The sequence below is a fragment of the Eptatretus burgeri genome, chromosome 11 (genome assembly GCF_056783735.1).
Source record: "Eptatretus burgeri isolate ZD-2024b chromosome 11, Ebu_testis_v1, whole genome shotgun sequence".
NCBI classification, from domain to species: domain Eukaryota; kingdom Metazoa; phylum Chordata; class Myxini; order Myxiniformes; family Myxinidae; genus Eptatretus; species Eptatretus burgeri.
Window position 1 is genome coordinate 26908262 of NC_140971.1, and position 21961 is coordinate 26930222.

At 46.1% G+C, this 21961-nt stretch overlaps 1 protein-coding gene across 1 annotated transcript in view; it reads right to left on the bottom strand.

Moving 5' to 3' along the window:
• LOC147016716 (uncharacterized) overlaps nt 1–21961 on the bottom strand; it is a 93456-nt gene that overhangs the window by 17559 nt on the left and 53936 nt on the right. Inside the window, exons 7-9 of the mRNA XM_085847950.1 lie at nt 15448–15739; nt 15055–15171; nt 996–1127 (exon numbers count right to left, since the gene is read on the bottom strand). Coding sequence (XP_085704076.1) covers nt 996–1127; nt 15055–15171; nt 15448–15739 — 541 coding nt within the window. The remainder of the gene's footprint in view (nt 1–995; nt 1128–15054; nt 15172–15447; nt 15740–21961) is intronic.

Below are 21961 nucleotides of genomic sequence, written 5' to 3' on the forward strand. Positions count from 1 at the left end.
CTCCGTCGCGAGTTTGTAGCTGCTCCTCAACCAACCCGGACACTCTACTTACAAAAGACGGCTCTACCAGGCCTTTATCCAAGACTTCATCTTGGCTCATAATTTTATCTTGTTCGTCCAAACGAGCCTCCAATCCTTTTACCTCCTCTGCCAAATTCATCCCTTGCTTCCTCAGCTCTCCCCACTCTTCTATTTGCAGCTGCATACGAGCATCCACACAGGCACGATGACGTTCCAGGCTTTCATCCACTTTATCAACCCGAATGTTCGTTGCATCAATTTTATCTACCAATTTTTTTTGTATATTTTCCCCCTCCAATGTAATTTCTACCTTTGTTTCCTCCAATCTATCCTTGAATTTACTTTGTATTTCTCCCAATTTAACATCCACACACTCCTGCATCTCAGTTTTCATTTTCTCAATCTTTTCCCCCAATTCATCCCTCATTAAATCAATCCGTGCACCCAACTGTTGCCCCATTACCCCCAATTGATCTGTCATTTCTGCCCCCTGTGCCGTCATGTCTGCCCTCTGTGTCATGAATTGATTTTCCATTTGTGCCGTCATTTCTGCCATTTGTGCCCCCTGTGCCGTCATTTTTGCCCCCTGTGCTGTAATTGCACTCATTAAATGTTCCAACATTGTCCAGATCGTCATCGTGCCGGTTTCCATATATATATATATATATATATATATATATATATATATATATATATATATATATATATATATATATATATATATATATATATATATATGATTAAATGTTATATACATATATATATATATACATATATATATATATATATATATATATATATATATATATATATATATATATATACATATATATACATATATATGATTAAATGTTTAGTAATACCAATAATAAAATATTTCATGATTAAAGTTTTACTAAAGCCTTTAACCATATTTCTCTGATAAGCATGATGGAAAATCCTCAATCAAATTCATCAAATTAAAAATATCATACCTTCCCAATGACTTTCTGTTTTCACCTGGACATCTGCCCATGACTGGGTTTCTTGCTCAGCCTCTGCCCGAACGTCTGAGTGCCCAGAATCCACAGCATCCATTTCTGGGAGCCTCTCTGGGTCCAGCAAAGCTTAAAGAGGAAAAAGAGGAAGAAAAACAAGCTCCTAAAGAGAATTTCTCTGAAAACTTTATTTTGCACTGAGACAACAAGACAACTGCAAACTACAAAGCATCTCAAAATGCAAGCCCCATCCAAATCCACTTTGGACTCAAATGAACTTAAAAAACAAGTTTAAAAAAATGTCAAATTTATTAATTACCGTATTTTCCAGTGTGTAATCCACACTTTTTTATCGGCAAAAAGGTAAGAGTTGGGGGTGCGGTTAATACACAGGAAGACAAAAAAAATCAGTCTTAAAAACGTTCAATGCTGAATTTCAATTGTATTCCAAATGAACACTTTTTTTGCAGTCCGAACTGTTGTAAAGCTAAATTTTGCCATTTAAACTTTGAAAATCGGTTCAGGTTTAGAGTTTGTACAGCATTCTGTTAACCGTGTGCGGAAATTTAAAAAATAAGAATTATCCCCGGTTGGGGGTGATGGTCATCTCTGTTTTGACCGTATCACATCGACGATTTTTCCAACTTTGAAGACACGTGACTCGATAACCAGGACGTATTTCAAAAAACCGGCCTGACCAAATTTAGATATTGCTCCATATTATCAGAATCCGAAGAAATTTCAAAGATCGGATTACAAACGGCGGAGGAGATAGATTTTGAAAATGGACGATTTCGCAACTTTGGAGTGGCCTTGACCTTGACCTTCAATCGTGTCAAAAGTCATACCGTCGTGCATCCCTCATCCACATACCAAATATCAAGAACATCGGAAGAAAAAAATGGGGACGTACGGACATCGAGACTAGTTTTATTAGGTCATCTCGTTAAAAAACCGGAGACACCCGGAGTTTCTGTGAGAGGTGTATATAGAGCTTCGCGACTCTAAAAACACCATTAAATGCAAAAGAAGAACACCTGGTCTCACATCAAAAGAAGAATTATTCACAATAGCTAGAGATTTTGGCAAGGACACTTGCAGATCGAGTGTATAATAACTTCATTAGCACTACAAATATAGCAAACAATAAAAACAATAGCGAGAGCGTCCTTCACGTTAAGCCATGCACCAAACCTCTCATAACTCACTCTCAGCTCCACCCCTTTTTGTCCTGCCTCCATTAGAGGGAAAACACACCAGTTATGTTTGATGAGTGAATGGATGCTATGTGGTCTTTGGAGGGAAAGGACCGCTACAAGTCCAATAACGGAGCACCCACCTCAAATAAGCTTGCACGCAATGTGACGATCAACACTGCTGGTCACGAGAAGGACCGATTCACAGTCATGCTCGCCTGCACTGCAGACTGTGGCAAGCTTCCCATGTTTGGCATATTGAAGAAGAAGACAATGCCCACAGACGAGTTTCCAGCCCGCGTCATTGTTCGTGCGCAGCAGAAGGGGTGGATAGATGAGCGACTAGTCCAGGACTAGGTGTGCACGATCTGGAGTAGTAGACTGGATGGCGGTTTCTCCCGACGACGGAGCATGCTCGGCCTCGATGCGTTCATTTGTCACAAGACTGCCGACACCAAAGCGCTGCTCCGTCGGACCAACACCGATCTCGTCATAATCCCAGGTGGGATCACATCGCTCTTGCAGCCCCTCGATGTGTCCATCAACAAGCCGTTCAAAGACAGACTACGTCGCTGCTGGTCAAACTGGATAATGAGTGGATAGAAGACTTACACCAAGAGCAGGAGGATGAGAAAGGTCGACCTTCTGGATCGTCAAGGTGTGGGAGGAGATACATCATCAAGCGAGCATTTCTGAAATAATGCATCTCCAACAACATGGATGGCACAGAGGATGGCATCATTTGGAAGGAGGCTGCAAATGACGGCAACAGTGACGTGCACAGTGACGGGGACTTGCTCAACCCTGATGCAGATAAGGAGTTACGTACCATCTTCGACGAGGAAAGCATTGACGAGGATTTCCTCGGGTTTAGCTGAAAAGCTTAATCAAACCCAAACGGCCCTTTTCAGGGCCACAAATCCACAAGAAATATGTATGATACCGGTATGAATCCCTTTTCTTCCTTTTTCTAGGAACAAAAAAATTCCTCTTTATAATCATAAAAAAATAAGAAAAAAATAAATACTTGGTATCCTCTCAGGTCAGGTAAGGTATGGGAGCATGTGCCAGATAGTGTAGTAGATAGTACAAAATCGTGCAAATTATGATACAAGCATCAAATTTGGCATTTCTGTTCTGCAGGGCTTTCTGATCAAATCTGCCCGATTGGCCATTTGAAAATCCAAATTAAAAAAAAAAAAAAAAAAAAACTTCAAAAAAATTTGAAGTCACAGCTGGCTGAAATTTTTGAAGTGCAAGTGAACATCCCAGACAGAGAACCAAGGGGAGATGCAGTCATCATTGATGGCTCAGCACTTATCAATGCCCTACCTCCACGCACTTCAAAGATATTTGATGACTATGCTAAAGAAGACATCATCCCAAAGGTGGAATCCTATGGTGCCAGGTACGAGAGGGTGGACGTAGTGTTTGATGTGTACAAGAAGTCAAGTCTGAAGTCTGAGGCAAGGTCGAAAAGTGGGCAAGGAATCAGAAGAAGAGTGACAGGAACCAGTAAGACCCCAAGTAACTGGAGAAGCTTTCTTCGAGATGACAGCAACAAGACTGAGCTGTTTCACTTCCTTGCGGAAAAGATATGTGAAGCACAGACGACAAGCACAGTCATTGTCACAAAAGGAGAAGATGCCATTAGCAACACAAGGAAGTCACTGGATGCTGTGTCTCCATGTGGTCATGAAGAAGCTGACACTCGAATATTTGTACACGCCAGGGATGCAACGACGGATGGTAGCAAGTCCATTATCATTAAGGCTAATGACACGGACGTACTCGTCATAGCAATATCTGTACTGCCATCCTTACAGGAACTAAGTCTTGAGAACATGTGGATTGCCTTTGGCCAAGGAGCCAAGGCACGATGGATTCCAGTCCATGAGGTAGTTTCTGAAATAGGGCTTGAGAAAGCTAGAGGGATCCCATACTTCAATGCGTTCACTGGATGTGACGTCGTGTCTGCCTTCCGCGGTAAAGGGAAGAAAACTGCATGACAGACTTGGAACGTCTTTGATGATGTTTCTGAAACATTCACCAATCTCAGCCAGCATCCAACATTGATTCGTGATCTTGACTTTTTTTTTTGAAGTTTTTTTTTTTTCAAATTTTTCAAAATTTGGATTTTCAAATGGCCAATCAGGCAGATTTGATTAGAATCCCCTGGAGAACAAATGTGCCAAATTTAATGCTTGTTGCATCATTTGCACGATTCCTCTCAAAAATTGCTGTTATCTGCCCCACTAAGAGCAGCGCATCGCTGCGTCCACTTTCCACCGGTATTCCACGGACCTCCATCTGGCCATCCCCCAGACAGATGCCTGGACAGTCCCCATCTCCTTGAGATGCTGATCAATCTGCTGCAACCACGAGGCACGTGGTCGGCCCATTGGCCTCCTCCACTCAGGAGGCTCCCTCATTGAGAGAATCTGGTGAGCAGGATCAGAGTCAGAAAAATGAGCCACATGTCCAAACAGCCGCAGCTGACGCTCACAGACTATGCAGGTAACAAATCTCATTTGAGTCTCTCTCAGGAACCGCTTGTTGGACACAAAATACGACCAGCGATAGGCAAGGATGCTCCAAAGAGACCTGGTACTAAAGGAATTAAGCCGCCATCTCAGATCCCTGGTCAGAGTCCAAGTCTCACATCCGTAGAGCAAGACAGGAAGCACCAAGGACCTGAAGACTTGGACTTTCGTCCTCCTATACAGGTACCGGCAGCGTGACACCCCATCATCCAGTGAATCCATGTCTCCCCAGGCCCGACCCAGACGGCCATTGACCTCTGGCTCACAGCCAGAAGAGACATGAATATCACTGCCACAGTAAGTGAATCTATCCGTAACCTCAACATCCTTGCCACAAACAGGTACAGACGAGAGGGGGAGCACTCAGTCGAGTGCAAAACCTCCGCCACCAATACTGCTAGGTCACTCAAGTGAACCTGATATCCTATTCATTCAATTTGATGTCAACAGTGCTCACAGAGTTATAGTTTGCAACTTTCCCTTTTACTTTTAACTTTTACATACTCAATTCATTCGTCATAACTAGATTCCTTGAGACAGAAATTGATTTTACGTGGGTATATCCACCTGAAGTTCCAAAATCAGCCGCAATTATAATTTTGGCATGTTTTTTGGTGGAAATCACTTATAACATGTAGAAATGCAAAAAAAAAATCGAAATTTTGTTGAAAAAAAATTTGCAAAATGTTTTTTTTCTCTAACAATTTTTTTTTGGGGGGGGGGTTGGAAATCACTTAAAACATGTAGAAATGTAAGAAAAAAAAAAGAAATCGAAATTTTGTTGAAAAAAAGTTGCAAAAATTTTTTTTTTCTAACAATTTTTTTTTTGGGGGGGGGGGGTGGAAATCACTTAAAACATGTAGAAATGGAAAAAAAAACTATAGGGGGAGCACTCGGGAGAGTGCACAACCTCCGCCGCCAATACTGCTCTGGCCTTATATCTTATTCTTATATAAGGGTCACTCAAGTGAACCTTATATCTTATTCATTAAATATGATGTCAACAGTGCTGACAGTTATAGTTCTTTTCTCCATTTTTTTTTTGGGGGGGGGGGGTTGGAAATCACTTAAAACATGTAGAAATGCAAAAGATAGAAATCGAAATTTTGTTGAAAAAAAAGTTGCAAAAATTTTTTATTTCTCTAACAATTTTTTGGGGGAGGGGGTTGGAAATCACTTAAAACATGTAGAAATGCAAAAAAAAACCCATTTTTTTCTCTAACAATTTTTTTTTGGGGGGGGGTTGGAAATCACTTAAAAGATGTAGGAATGCAAAAAAAAAAATTTTTTACTTTTTTGTGGGGGGTAACAATTTTTTAGGGGGGGGGGTTGAAATCACTTAAAACATGTAGAAATGCAAAAACATAAAAATAAAAAAATAATAATTCTCTAAACAATTTTTTTTGGGGGGGGGGTTGGGGGACCAAGTCCAAAATATTGTTGTGGTTACCAAATTCGCAAACCACCATTCAGGTCCCTTAGGTGAGGTATCTCGGTAAGTACATGTGTAGTTAGGTCCAAACCCGTTGTCTAGTGGGAATACATGTCATTTATGCGTGCTGCGACTCTTCAGGATAGCCGTTTTTCTTTTACTATCTTTATTTTGGACCAACCGCCATGATTACCACCACAACCACAACATCAACCACCAACCACAACGCCGCTTCACCACAACCGCCACGACCTTCACGTCACACCTCGCAACCGTAGCATCGCCACCGTTCTTGCCCCGCTGTGGGTACCGGTGTTGGACTCGTGCAGGGCGCGCGTCGAACAGCGTGTACAAAATCACGGATTTTGTGCTTCAAAAACGGATCAAAAACGACACACGCCCACTTTTTGCCGTCCAATCGGTGAGCGAGGGGCGATTTGGCCCCGCCTCCAGGACGATCGATATATGCAAATTTGTGGATCAAAAAGCCTTCACGCCCACTTTTTCTCGGGCCAATGGGGAGCGAGGTGAAAGGTCAAAGGGAGGGGGTCAAAGGCGAAGCTACGGGGGGATAAAAGGACCGTGTTCGTCAGTCAGAAGAGAGTGAAGAAGGGGAGAGTCCAAAGAAGAGTCCAGAGTCGGAGAGTCCCGAGGCGGAGAGGCGGAGAGTAGGAGAGTCGGAAGCAGAGGGTCAAGACTTCGCGGGCGGTGGAGCTGCTCGTCGTGTGCGGAACGGAGGGGACGAGCTGTGGAAAGGCGGCGACACCAGACGAGGGGGTGCTCGCGTCGTGCAGGGAGCTGCACCCGAGGGAGGCCGACAGCGCGACCTGGCCGAGGTGGAGACGCACACCAGGGATAATAACAATCCTCTATACCCCGAGCATCAACAACCCCCTCCTGTTTCCCCCCGCGCTGAGATAGTGCGACCAAGGGGGCCCCTTTCCCACCCCCTACCAGACACCCTCCGCGAGGCCCGCGGGGTTGGGGCGCCATCGCCGCTCCGCGTCTCATCACCAGACGGGTAGGCGCGACCCGGTCTCGGCCCCAGGCCCGCCTCATTCTTGAGGGTTTTCTTTTCCTTGGTTTTGGGTATGTGTTGTCGGCGCCGTCTGTGAGGTAGAATTGTATAAGTGTTGCCGTGTGCTCGGTAGTCGGTATTAGCTCTGCATTGTGTTTTCGCTTTTATATTTGCTTTTTGTGTAAATGGAATTGTGTTTTTTCTGTGTGCATTTGGTGGAATTGTATTTGTGTGCTTCCCGTGTGCCGCGAATAAATGTGCTTTATTGTTGAACTGTTTCCCGCTTCGCTTCGTCATTTCTCCCATTGAACCCTCATCTTGCTTCACGTAAAGGGTTGGTAGTGGGCTGAGTACGCCCGATAATTAATCGAACCGTCGAGGTCGACGATAACACCGCTCGGTTATTCTGATAGTACGGAACGGGTCGCTTAAGTGGCCCGTGTCCGAAGTCGACCTGCGGCGAGGTGCGATCGCCCGGTCTACCCTCCGCGTGGGTACTTAGGTAGGTCGAATTTGGCGAGCAACCCTATCCCACGCGGGGGCTGATTGGCTCGATCGCGGTGAGACCGAAAGGTCCACCCGTGACTGGTTCCCGGCGTTAGTCCGAGAGGGTCACGACTGGATTGTCCGTCCGGTGGGCGACGTGCCGCGATTTGAGTTACGTGGCCGTCAGCACGCCGGTGGGCGCGAATCCGCAACACTGGTGTCAGGAGTGGGATACAAATTCATCGCCCTCCTCGCGGCACTGGTATCGGAGAACAGGAAAACGGGCTCTCCTGTCTCCGGCTAAATTCACGGGAATCGGTCCAGGGGTGAGAGAAGCGACCCCCGATTCCCTCCAAATTACGAGCGAGTTAAATTAACCCTTCACGAGAAGCAAGATGGCGTCTCAAGGCGAGCGGGAGCCGGGGGTATTAGAAATGTATATGTGTAATAATGTAGAGTCCATGGTCCAGGATGGAATCCCCGTGCAGGAAATGTTGATTGTGCAGGAACACGGACTCGCCCAACTGAACCCAGGGCCCGAGGTGGGTGCGGCAGCGGCCGCGGTGTATGACACCTTCCCCCCCCCTCTCCACCAAGACCCTTCCCCAACCCCTGCCGAAACGGCTCACTCAAGTGCATCCGACATGGCCCAGCTATGCGCCATGCTGGCGGCAATGAACGAAAAGATGGATGCGAATGCACAACAAATAATCGAAAAGATGGATACAAACGCAAATGAAATTATAAACGAAATGAAAGGCATGAACAAGCACATGAAGGAAGAAACGAAAAAGCTCCGGGGTGAGACGCAGAACATGGGCCGATGCCTGCAGGCGGGCATGAAGGCCGTGACAAAGGAAATAATAGTTGAGACAAGGGAGGTAAAGGGTGAAGAGTTGGCAGAGACACGGGAGATAGAAAAAATAGAGGAAAGACTACACGAGGAAGACGGGGTAAGTGATGCACACACACACACACACAGAGGTAGTGGAGGATAATGGGGGTGAGCTGGCGGACTGGGTGGAGACCCAGTGCGAGCACCTGGATGACCTCCTCCAGGAACGAGGGGAGGGAGTCTGCCCCCTCGAGGCGAGTCACGACCAGGTGAGTTCGGTCGTGCTTTGCGAGGTTGAGGGGACGAGTGCTGTGGACAGGAGCACGGAGAGCTTGGGGGGTATAGAGGCCCCGGAGACCCTTGTGGGGACACGAATCCCCAGTGTGGTTGTCCCTGTGTGTGTGGTGCAAGGTGTGAGTGCGTCCCCGTGTGTGGAAGCGACCCCGTGTGTGAGTGGTGTGGTGGCGATGGTGCCGGAGTGCGTGCTTCCCAGCACGCCGTGTGTGGATGAGGCACCGTGTGTGAGTGTCGCCGTGTGTGTGAATGAGGCACCGCGGGTGAGTGCCCTCGCGTGTGTGAGTGAGGCACGGTGTGTGGATGAGGCACCGCGGTTGAGTTCCCCCGCGTGTATGAGTGAGGCACGGTGTGTGGATGAGGCACAGCGGTTGAGTGCCCCCGCGTGTGTGAGTAGTGAGGCACGCGTGAGTGAACGGCCGTATGCAAGGGAGACCGTGTGTGTGAGAGAGCGACATGTGAGGGAGATGTCGGTTGGCATGCGGGAGCACGCAGCCGCGTCTCCCGGTGTGAATGTGATTGAGTGGACTGTGTGCGTCGTAACACGCAGGTATGCGTGTGTGGAATGGACACGGAGACGGCGACAGAGGAGAGAAAGCCGAGTAGCGGCTGTAGCTATTTCGTGGACCGTGCCGGGTTCACCCAGCAGTGAGCACGCGGTTCGTGCTGTGCAACGCACGAGACCGCCACGTGCTCGCTTGCGAGAGTGAAGTCCCGGTCCGGAAACGCACGTGGTGGATTTGCCGATCCCGCGGACGGACAAAGTTTAGGCAGGACTACGGATTTGGACCGGACGGGTTCTCCACGCGATCGTGTGTGTTAAACCCCAACGGGCAAAGCACATGTGTTCGCGTGGGGAACCCCTCGAGACGTGGGGCTTGTGTTTTTTTTTTGCGCACGGTGACGTCATGGCTGCACGTGTGGTTGGAATCCGGCAGGAGGGGTATCTCTGCCGGATGGTAGCGTCCAAGGAGAGACGAGGAACACGTGCAGCTGCATGACGTCACGGGCAGGTGTAAAGTGCGCGAGCTCTGAGTTGCCGCGCAGGTGCTGCGCATGAAAAAAATAAGAAAAAAACAAGCCTCACTTTCGGGTGCACAGGATTCCTGGGCAAGGGGTGGAAGACCCCCTTGACCCTGGGCACAGGATGAAAACTAGTTAGGGGGAAGGGTTAGCTTAGTTAGACCGACTCCATGGGGGCAGGGGTAAGTCCTCATGGAGTCCGTGGAATGGATTAGTTAGAGGGATTGTAGCCAGATTTAGGTTGGGAAATAAAATGATTTATTTGGAGACATGGACAGACTTATGAATGTGTAGAGGGGACGTAGCTTAGCTACGTAGGTTAAATGGAACGTGCTATAGTTTAAGGGACGACGTGGGAGCACGAGTTAGTTAGGGGAGGTAGTTAGAAGAATGGCAGAGTTCAGCGGTGAGTGTGTTGAAGAGTTGGTGAGTGAAGTGGGAGCATGTGCTTGGTGAGTGAGTGAGGCCAGCGGGTCTGTGTGTGTGTGGAGCGAATGGGGAATGCATGGTGCGATGAGTGATTGGGGGGAGGAGTGACTCCCGCCCAAGGGACCCCGGGGTCAGAGTAAAGTGAGTTAGCTGGGTTAGTCAAATTGAAAAATGGAGGTTGTTTTGTTGTTGGTGGGAAAGTAGGCTCGAGACCCATTTGGAGGGGTGCAGGAGCCCTGTTGACGGGCTTGGGAGCGTGGCTGCGAAAGGTGAGTATCGCTGAGTGGGTACCCCGGGCACCAGGCCCGATTAGGTAGATTAGGTAGACCAGGTAGATTAGGAGATGTACCCCTCCGCACCATCCATCCCCTCGCTGTCGTTGTGGGCCGCTGGACCCACTTTGGTTATAGATCGCCGAACTCTGGGGAGGCAATTCTGAGGCTTGAATTGGGCCTCGACACAGGACGTTAGCTCTCCCTTATTCCCCTCCGGGAAGGGAACGTAGGGGTTGGGAGTAGGCTAGGTGACAGAATAGGTTAGCCGAACAAGGACGATAAAGGGGGTTAGGGGACGATTTATAGTGGGGGAGTAAAAATAAAAATAAAATAAAAATAAAATAAGTTGGGGCTAAATTGGGGTTTGACAAATTAAGGGAGTGGGTATGTACAGTGACAGGCAAAGGCGATAGGTGGGAGGGAGACAGGTAGGTAGGTCCGAGCCCGCCTTCCAAGTGGCCAGCACCACCGCACTCCCTCCACCAACTTCCACTGACGGCAAAGGCCGGCCAACTTCATCGGCAGCTGTTGTGGTGCTGCAAGGCCTGTGCCGGCCGGATCGTCTGCAGCTGCTGTGCTGCAAGGCCTGTGCCGGCCAGTTCATCTGCCGGCTGTATTTGCCTGCAGCGGCCTTCTTCTGCGGGCTGTGTTTGCCTGCTACCTTTGCCATGCCATGCCCACTGCCCACGTTCACCAGCCCCGTTCAATTTTTGCTTTGCCCCCCCCTGTTCATTTCCATGTGCGCCAGGATCGTAAAAGCAACAGTTTGCAAGCTGCGAGAACTGCCCCGTTGGCAGCTACAACACGGGCCTGCAGTGGCGGCCCGTGCACCGTGTTTGTATTCATGCATCCATTCGTTGTGCTCATTGCGTGTGCCACTTGAGCTGGCACGGAGACTGCGTTTGTGCAGCCCATGCACCGTTGTGGTTCACTGCGTTCAGTTCAAAAGGGAAGGCCTTGGACTGCGTGTGAGCAGCCAGCCACGTTCCCTGTCACCTGCATCGTTTGAGCCAGAGACTGCATGTGGGCAGCCTGGCTCCCTGCTAACTGCTTTCTTTTGCAGAGTTCAATGATCCTGGGCCATGGTTTAGTGTAAAATTTGTAAGTTAAGGTAAGATGTACTGTAAATATGAGTGCGCCCCCCGGCATGTCTGTCTAGCGCCGGCAATTTTATTTAAGTCGTCCGTGTGAGTGAGTTTGTTTAGATAGTTACGCAGCCCTCAGGTTATTTATTTTGGGGACACGAATACCATGAATGTCGCACTCAGGGATCCGTAGGTAAAATGTACTAGGGGAAAACTACACATGATGGCACACGAAAATTTGACGACTCGGGACGAGTCTGTAAAAAGGGAAGGGGGTAGTGTTGTGGTTACCAAATTCGCAAACCACCATTCAGGTCCCTTAGGTGAGGTATCTCGGTAAGTACATGTGTAGTTAGGTCCAAACCCGTTGTCTAGTGGGAATACATGTCATTTATGCGTGCTGCGACTCTTCAGGATAGCCGTTTTTCTTTTACTATCTTTATTTTGGACCAACCGCCATGATTACCACCACAACCACAACATCAACCACCAACCACAACGCCGCTTCACCACAACCGCCACGACCTTCACGTCACACCTCGCAACCGTAGCATCGCCACCGTTCTTGCCCCGCTGTGGGTACCGGTGTTGGACTCGTGCAGGGCGCGCGTCGAACAGCGTGTACAAAATCACGGATTTTGTGCTTCAAAAACGGATCAAAAACGACACACGCCCACTTTTTGCCGTCCAATCGGTGAGCGAGGGGCGATTTGGCCCCGCCTCCAGGACGATCGATATATGCAAATTTGTGGATCAAAAAGCCTTCATGCCCACTTTTTCTCGGGCCAATGGGGAGCGAGGTGAAAGGTCAAAGGGAGGGGGTCAAAGGCGAAGCTACGGGGGGATAAAAGGACCGTGTTCGTCAGTCAGAAGAGAGTGAAGAAGGGGAGAGTCCAAAGAAGAGTCCAGAGTCGGAGAGTCCCGAGGCGGAGAGGCGGAGAGTAGGAGAGTCGGAAGCAGAGGGTCAAGACTTCGCGGGCGGTGGAGCTGCTCGTCGTGTGCGGAACGGAGGGGACGAGCTGTGGAAAGGCGGCGACACCAGACGAGGGGGTGCTCGCGTCGTGCAGGGAGCTGCACCCGAGGGAGGCCGACAGCGCGACCTGGCCGAGGTGGAGACGCACACCAGGGATAATAACAATCCTCTATACCCCGAGCATCAACAACCCCCTCCTGTTTCCCCCCGCGCTGAGATAGTGCGACCAAGGGGGCCCCTTTCCCACCCCCTACCAGACACCCTCCGCGAGGCCCGCGGGGTTGGGGCGCCATCGCCGCTCCGCGTCTCATCACCAGACGGGTAGGCGCGACCCTGTCTCGGCCCCAGGCCCGCCTCATTCTTGAGGGTTTTCTTTTCCTTGGTTTTGGGTATGTGTTGTCGGCGCCGTCTGTGAGGTAGAATTGTATAAGTGTTGCCGTGTGCTCGGTAGTCGGTATTAGCTCTGCATTGTGTTTTCGCTTTTATATTTGCTTTTTGTGTAAATGGAATTGTGTTTTTTCTGTGTGCATTTGGTGGAATTGTATTTGTGTGCTTCCCGTGTGCCGCGAATAAATGTGCTTTATTGTTGAACTGTTTCCCGCTTCGCTTCGTCATTTCTCCCATTGAACCCTCATCTTGCTTCACGTAAAGGGTTGGTAGTGGGCTGAGTACGCCCGATAATTAATCGAACCGTCGAGGTCGACGATAACACCGCTCGGTTATTCTGATAGTACGGAACGGGTCGCTTAAGTGGCCCGTGTCCGAAGTCGACCTGCGGCGAGGTGCGATCGCCCGGTCTACCCTCCGCGTGGGTACTTAGGTAGGTCGAATTTGGCGAGCAACCCTATCCCACGCGGGGGCTGATTGGCTCGATCGCGGTGAGACCGAAAGGTCCACCCGTGACTGGTTCCCGGCGTTAGTCCGAGAGGGTCACGACTGGATTGTCCGTCCGGTGGGCGACGTGCCGCGATTCGAGTTACGTGGCCGTCAGCACGCCGGCGGGCGCAAATCCGCAACAATATAATGGCATGATCCTTGGACCATACCTCACCCCCCACCAAGTTTCGTCGAAATCCGTCGAGGAGTTTTTTTCCGTAATACTGTTCACAAACAAACAAACAAACACAAAGGGGTGAAAACAGTAACCTCCATCCATCTTCAAAGATGGCGGAGGTTAAAAATTCAAATATTTTTTTCAAATTGGCCACCATAGCGGCCATATTAGATTTTGGACCAAGTCCAAAATCTAATGGCATGATCCTTGGACCAGACCTAACCCCCCCACCAAGTTTCGTCAAAATCCGTCGAGGAGTTTTTCCGTAATACTGTTCACAAACAAACAAACAAACAAAAAGGGGTGAAAACAGTAACCTCCATCCATTTTCGATGGCGGAGGTTTACAAGATAGCAGCATCCAATAAGTCATTGAAAGCCTGGATCTAAGTTTTTACCCAGGAAACCCGTAATCCCAGTGGCTCTGATTCCTCATTCAGCACCTCGAGGGGCCCCAAAAGCATATCCAGAGTCTACACAAAGATGACTGCATCATCTGTGAAATCAAGGTCAGAGATCTTGACATTCCCAAACAATTCACCGCAGCTTGATCTCTCTGACATCCTCCCCAGAATCCAGTTCATACAAGCGCTGAAAAGTGTTGGGGCCAGTACACACCACTGCTGTCTGTATCCTCTCCTCTCTTTTCAACTTCTTGAAAATGAGAATAAGACTGTTAGACAAAATAAGCGAACATGGGACTAAGCATGTTGATGCCTCCGTCACTTTGTTCCGTTCAAAGTTAATGTACAAACGTATTTAGATCTAGATCAGAAAATAAAATGATCAAGATATTTATTTCTTTTGAGGGTGAAAAACATGGGTGTGGTTAATACACCCGCAAAGTTTTCTTTTTTTTTGAGGGTGAAAAACAGGGGTGCGGTTAATACATGGCCGCGGTTTATATGCTGGAAAATACCGGAGTGTTCTCTATCTTCTCACAATAAAGGTTTGTTGAAAATCTGATGACAAAGGCTCAAATTAAAAAAAAAAGAAAAAAAGTTATGGCCTGGACAGACACACTGAAGTTCAAATGATAAATAAAGAAACACAGCAGCGATTAAAAAACCCAGTCTTCGCGAGCTGATATGCGGTAGACGGGCTAAAAAAAGGCCTATTTCAACTCACTGTGACTTTGTCCTTTGAAATTTTGACCCAATTATTAATTAGTCTTGGCCATGCTGTATTCTCATAATAAAGGTTTGTTGTAAATTTGATAACAAAGGCTCAAATGGTTATGCTTATGCCCTGGATTAAAGATCCATGTACAGGAACCCATGACATACACATGAATGTCCAGGGTGTACCAACACACCCAGACAATTACAAGAACCCTTTCCCACTGCATGGGCAGACGAGCTTATAAATGAGCAATACAAGAAACAAGGAGGTAGGCTGCACCCATTAAACACACCAGCACTATGTCCACCCTCCGTGTCAGCATCTCCATCCCAATGGGATTCTTCATTTGCTGGCATCTGCAGGTTTTCCTCTCCCTGTTCACCTCCAAGCCTGCTGTCTGCATCCAAATCTGACATTGCGAGATAACGTCAATAGTGAGCACATGATTGACGTGGAACCAATTTTGCTTAATTAGGAAAAGTTGAATCTATACTTTGTTTCTGGAATATCTATGGCTAAAGGAGGAGCCTACACATTATATTCCAGATTTAAATGTCAACCAGGTCACGTCTATTCATCTTCTCATAATGTTTACCACAAAACAGACTCCAACACCACATGAAGAATTTCTGAAATTTTTGAAATTTGATGAAGGTGAGGGGAAAATATTGTTAGCACAGCTTACCTGACAAGTAAGGGGTTTCTATAGGTGGACATGAAGGAGCAGGGGGCAGGAAGCTTGGAGAAAGGTCTGAGAAGCGTTGTGCTGATAGCAGGAGTTCATCACTCAGGCCACGCAGAGTAGCCATTATTGCATCGAGAAGGGCCAGGGATAGAGGCCTCCTGGCTTCACCCCCGTCTCTGACACTTAAAGTGCTTGGGGATGCAGGAGATAAACCCCGTACGAGGCGGCGCAACACAGCATAGAAGGCAAAGGGGAGGCGCTGGCGTGCAAAAGACAATAGCTCCTGCTGCACCTAAGACAGATGGAGCAAAAATAAGCAACTTTTATTTGTGAGAACACGTACTGCAGTCCTGATAATGGTCTACTCTTCTTCCCCAGCTCATGCCTTTCCCCCTTCCTCCTTTTAAATCTTTCTCATAATCCAACAATAACTTTGATGAAATTTTCTGACATCAATGGAGTTTTATGGCTACCTGAAAGTAATGAGCAAAATATATTTGCATTCACTCCATTCATTGGGCCAATGTATACTTTACAACCGATTCCCCTTTTCAAGCAAATCTCAGAACTAAAGGTTTATGCAGTCTGGATGAAACTTTGAGAGATTATATTGAGTGTGAAAAAATGCAACCAACCAAGGTTAATTTCTGATGCACAGTCGCAATGGACAACGAACAGATGGTGAGGGTGAGGGGGTGTACAAAAATACGGGAGTGCTCAAAAATACGGGATTATAGGACAAAATATTATGACAAAAAAATACAAAAATACGACAAAAATACGGGATTAAAAAAACTCTGATGTGCATTTACATTCTTTGATTATACCTTGTATGACAATGGTATCATATTAATTCTGAAGCTTTCCAAAACAATTTTACCAAAAGCTATCAAGCTTCACTTTAAAATGATACTTGAAAGAAAAAAAGAAAAAAACAGGACCCCTCTCCCCGCAAAAAATAAAAATAAAAACCCACATTAAGGGATATGCATGAACAACATTTTTAATGTTGCATTGTGAGTTTTGATCATTCTCAATAGCCATTGTGGTTGCTCGGTTACCTGAAAAGACTTGATGGAAAATTGCACCTGGAACATCTCACAGTGATAATTTGTAATTAGTGATGGCGTCTTCAAATTTCCGGTCTCCTTGACTGCCATTTTGAATGGTCGACGATGACAGAACAACGGCGCAAACTGCTTTGGGGCATGCACTCACGTACATCCCCAACTGCATGAGGTAATGTACCATGCGACCTCAGCATGCTGTGATGTTACGTGAATTGCAACACAATGTTAAACAAAATCACGGCCATGTAAATCTTTTACCCGACATCATTGCCGAGTGTTCCTCCCCGCATCTTGCCGTTCATTGTGCATGCCAGGTATTTCATGATAGTCACGATCCCTGATTTCTATTTTGGGTTTGGACATACATTGTCCCAGTATCGACATCAACATGGTCATCTTCTCCAGAATCTGATACATCTTCGTGTGTCATCTGCTGAATTGTTTCTTACAATGACGTCAGAACCAATGCATCCCACCTACCAAAGTATTTTTAGGGGCAGGACTAATTAACTTTATTTTTTCACTTATACATCTCTAATTATTAGTAAAACACAAAAAAACACAATTCATTGTTTAGTAGGCCTCCCTGTGCATCGTCTTTAAAACCAAAGATTTATTTTACAAAACTTTCAATTTCGTTCATTGTCTATAATTACAAAAAATATGATCTGACAAGCTATTAGTGAAAGTTTCATCTTTACAGTCAATTTCAATAAGAACTGTGAGATTACATGTCATCTTGTGAATACGAATAACTGAGGTTCAAGAAGAGCGAGAAATGTTTTGCAATACATGTCCCCTAATCGTCCCAATGAAGAAGAAGAAACCCTATAACACACCAAACCCTGTTTGGGTCTATTCTGCAAAATAAAAGGAAAAGTTATTTTAATTTAATGATATATTTTGTAGACTAGAAACCAATAAAGACAACTGGGATAACAAACCAGAGATAAAAATTAGTTTGCTTTACTGTACGCTCAAGCTGATACCGGGAAGAAGAAGAAGAAGAAGAAGAAGAAGAAGAAGAAGAAGAAGAAGAAGAAGAAGAAGAAGAAGAAGAAGAAGAAGAAGAAGAAGAAGAAGAAGAAGAAGAAGAAGAAGAAGAAGAAGAAGAAGAAGAAGAAGAAGAAGAAGAAGAAGAAGAAGAAGAAGAAGAAGAAGAAGAAGAAGAAGAAGAAGAAGAAGAAGAAGAAGAAGAAGAAGAAGAAGAAGAAGAAGAAGAAGAAGAAGAAGAAGAAGAAGAAGAAGAAGAAGAAGAAGAAGAAGAAGAAGAAGAAGAAGAAGAAGAAGAAGAAGAAGAAGAAGAAGAAGAAGAAGAAGAAGAAGAAGAAGAAGAAGAAGAAGAAGAAGAAGAAGAAGAAGAAGAAGAAGAAGAAGAAGAAGAAGAAGAAGAAGAAGAAGAAGAAGAAGAAGAAGAAGAAGAAGAAGAAGAAGAAGAAGAAGAAGAAGAAGAAGAAGAAGAAGAAGAAGAAGAAGAAGAAGAAGAAGAAGAAGAAGAAGAAGAAGAAGAAGAAGAAGAAGAAGAAGAAGAAGAAGAAGAAGAAGAAACAACAACTCTCTCTGCCCACCATGTTTCATTCGTTTCTCGGCTTTGCCTATTTCACATTAAAAATAACCCGATATACATACATGAGGCAAAAACATGTGTACGGCTTACGTGCATATTATATAATACATCATGGTTATATACCTTGAATCATCCCAATTGCACTGGGCCATGGACTAACACCCAGGCCGAAGGCCTGAGGCCTGCAAATCTGTACAACTTCACACAATGGCGGCAAATGATTTTATTGGGGTGGAGTCAGGCCAGCTGCCAGCCAATGGGTGTAAAGCAATGGGGTGGAGTCAGGCCAGCTGCCAGCCAATGGGTGTAAATCAGTGGGGTGGAGTTAGGCAGCTGAAGACCGACCCATGTATAATGCGATTTTTCTAAATTTTCTAAATCTATGAAGGGAATAAACTCTGTGAAAAATTGACGAAACGCCCTGAAACTCGAAGTTTTTCTGTAACTTATCGTAATAAAGCCATGAACCAAGTTTCAGTTGAATATGTTAAAGGGTAAAGGGAAAAGTCTGAAAAACCACAGGTGGGATGGACGGAAGGAGAGCAAACCTCTCGTCCTCTTCGGTGAAACTGGAAGGGGACTAATAACCTAAAAGGGGCACTGCATCGGCGGAATAGCCATGCTCCCAGAAAATATGCAAACCAGTGCTTCATGCTGCACATACAAGGATATAGGCAGAACTTCGGCACAGCTAGAAGCCATTCAGCCCAGGCCCTTACCCAGCGACCCACCCCCACCCCCACCCTCCCAAAATTACAAAGGTCCACATCTTTAAAACCATTCGTTTTCGTCATGAGAATTTACAAAGAAAGAAACAACAAAGAAAAAAACCTGCAAGCGTTGGCCTTCCATAATCACGTCTGACTTGTAATCTGCATAATCTATTTAACCTTGTTATAACTTGACCCTGTCTCCTTCTTGGTTACTGTGTTTCACTGAACTCTTGTGTTAATGCGCCGTTAATATAAAAACCAATTCCATTCGAGTTTTTATGCTGCGGCATGCATGATATCTGATGATACCAACTGTCTACAGCGCACGGGGAATGAATCACACACAACATGGGAATGAATCACGCAATGAATAAAACTGGCTGCATACCTACCCAACTCCAAGGGCAAGCATGACCCAAGACAGGTTATCTGCGTTGGCCCGAATGCACATTCACTACGACTGACGTTGATGACGAAATTGTGGTGGATTAGTTTGCTAGGAAGCACCCGAGAAGGTTGGAACTTGGAACGCTGCTGAAAGACTAAGCGGGCGGTAAGGCCTAAGTCACATTTGCTCTACGGCGGGGATACGGCGGCCGTACGCCCTCTGAATTGACAGAAACATGCGGCGGCCGCAGAGTTTCTGAGGTGGCCTCAGGGTGGCCCTCCGCCGTATGGCTATATTTTACAGGCGTAGGGTCGCCGTGGAATTATAACGCGGAATTATAACTTTTTTCATTTCCACTTTCGCTGTAGCAATTCGACAAGCCGAAACAAAAGAACTGGTAAAAAAATAATAATAATAAAAAATCACACATTCGTTACCGTCCGTCTGGCCGCACGTTCGCCTTAGGGTCCCCCTGCGGTCGCCTTGCGGTCGCCTTGCGGGCACCTTGCGTCTGCCTTGAAAATTCTATGGCCGCCGCAGGAACGCCCTAAGGTCACCGTGCGACATCAAATCAAAGACCGTACGGCTACCTCACGTTTTCAGTCTCCACAATTTATAAATACACAGTGCGGCTCCCCGAAAAATAAAAACATATGTGACTGCTACATTGTGTGACCGTGGAAATACTGCGGCCGCCCTATAATTGCGAGTGGCCGTAGATTTTGGAGACCCCACGGCCGCCGCGGCAAATGTGACTTAGGCCTAAGTACCGGCCTTGATGTATTATTAAATTTGATCAGACCCTCTCATTATGCTCATCAGGGCCTATGTTTACCTGTGAGAATGTAAATGAAAAATTATGCTCTCGATCATCCAATTCATGTCCAATACGTTGTTTCTCGGCTTTACTCCCCCCCCCCCCCTCACAAGTATTGACCACAAACACTACTTTGAGGATCAACCTTAATGATGAACTTAGTTGTCATTGTATAAAAGTAAAAGTATATGTATGCAAATCTGTGTATCCATGTTATGTTCCCTTTTCTAACATGGTCTATTATTGTGGATATCATCTTCCTCAAAGCTAGTCCCAAGCTTGGTTTAAAAAGGAGGGCTGGGTGTGGGGCCAGCAACCCCACCCAATTAAAAAACTTGAACCACTTACAGAAACAGCAAGAAGAAATTTCTGGTAAATTTATATTTCAGCGAAGAGAAGAAGACACATCTGGAGATGTATGCATGACGGTATCAGATGAAAGCCAAAAGGAGGTCCGACCTTTGAAAACCCCAATCTTCAATGCCAAAACAATCACCACAATCGGCACTTTGAACGTTCAAACACTTTGAATGTTCGAAGACTCTTTCAGTGTAGGATGGCCCAAGTGCTGTGTGAGATGAAGACCTATGAACTTAACATCCTGGGCATCAGTGAGATGCGGTGGACGGGTCAAGGGTGAATCAGTAGTGATAAGGGTGCAACAGTTTTTTACTCTGGACATGAAGAACTTCACATACATGGAGTCGGACTTATCCTCAATGGGCCCTCGACACAAGCTCTAGTTGGATGGAAACCAGTAAATCATCGCATCATCACTGTTAGATTCCATACTTGACATGTGAAAGTTACTGTGGTGCAAGTTTATGCACCAACAGAGGTAGACGTCTCGGAGAAAAAAAGATGACTTTTACCAACAATTGCAGGACACACTGGATGAAGTACCCAGCTTCGACATAAAGCTGTTGATTGGTGATTTAAATGCCAAACTCAATGGCAATCAATGAGAAATGAACAGCATAATTGGGCCCGATGGATCTGCAAGCATGCTCAATGAAAATGGAGAGCAGCTGCCATAATTCTGCTCTATGAGTGGACTCATCATTGGAAACACTTTCTTTAAGTCCAAAAACATCCGTAAAAAGACACGACGATCCCCAGATGGAAACAACATGAATGAGATTGACTATATGTGCATCAGTAACAGTTGTCAGTCACCTGTCTAAGATGTCCAGGCTTATCGAGGTGCGGATGTAGTATAGGGTCAGACCACTATCTTATAGAAAGTAAGATCCACTTAAAACTGAAGAAAGTAAAAACCATGAAACGTCAATGCCCTTTTGCAATCAGGAAATTGAAGAACAGAGATACATTAGCTGGTTTTCAGTTAGATCTCTCCAACAGGTTTCATGTTCTGCAGACAGGAGGTGATATTGAAGAACAATGGGACCTCTTCAAAAGAGGCATAAAGGAGAGTGCTGAAGTCACTGATGGGAGAAGGAGAGGATCCATTAAAAACAAAAACAGTGGATTAAAGACCCAACACGGCAACTCATTGATGAGAGGAAACGGGCAAAAAAATCTAAGAGACCAAGAAAAGAACATCAACTCGAGAAAGGAGAAAAATGATCACCATCGACAAACTGACAAGGCTGTGAAAAGAAGTTGTAGAAAAGATAGAAGGGAATGGATAGAATCCAAAAGTAAGGAAGCACAAGAAGCAGCAAGCCAAAACGATTCTAAGATGCTTTATAACATTGTACGTGACTTGACTGGGACAAGACCAAACACTATCACACCAATTAAAGACAAAGATGGCAAAACACTGATATAAGATAAAGAACAGGAAGGGAGGTGGATGGAACATTTCCAAAAGATTCTCAACCAACCCAATCCCACCTCCACCTTCGAGTTTGATGACAACATTGTGTTGACGCAGCTGGTCGTCAACTTGGAAGGAGTCATCGATGCAGAGGTTCAGAGAGCCATCATGAAATTGAG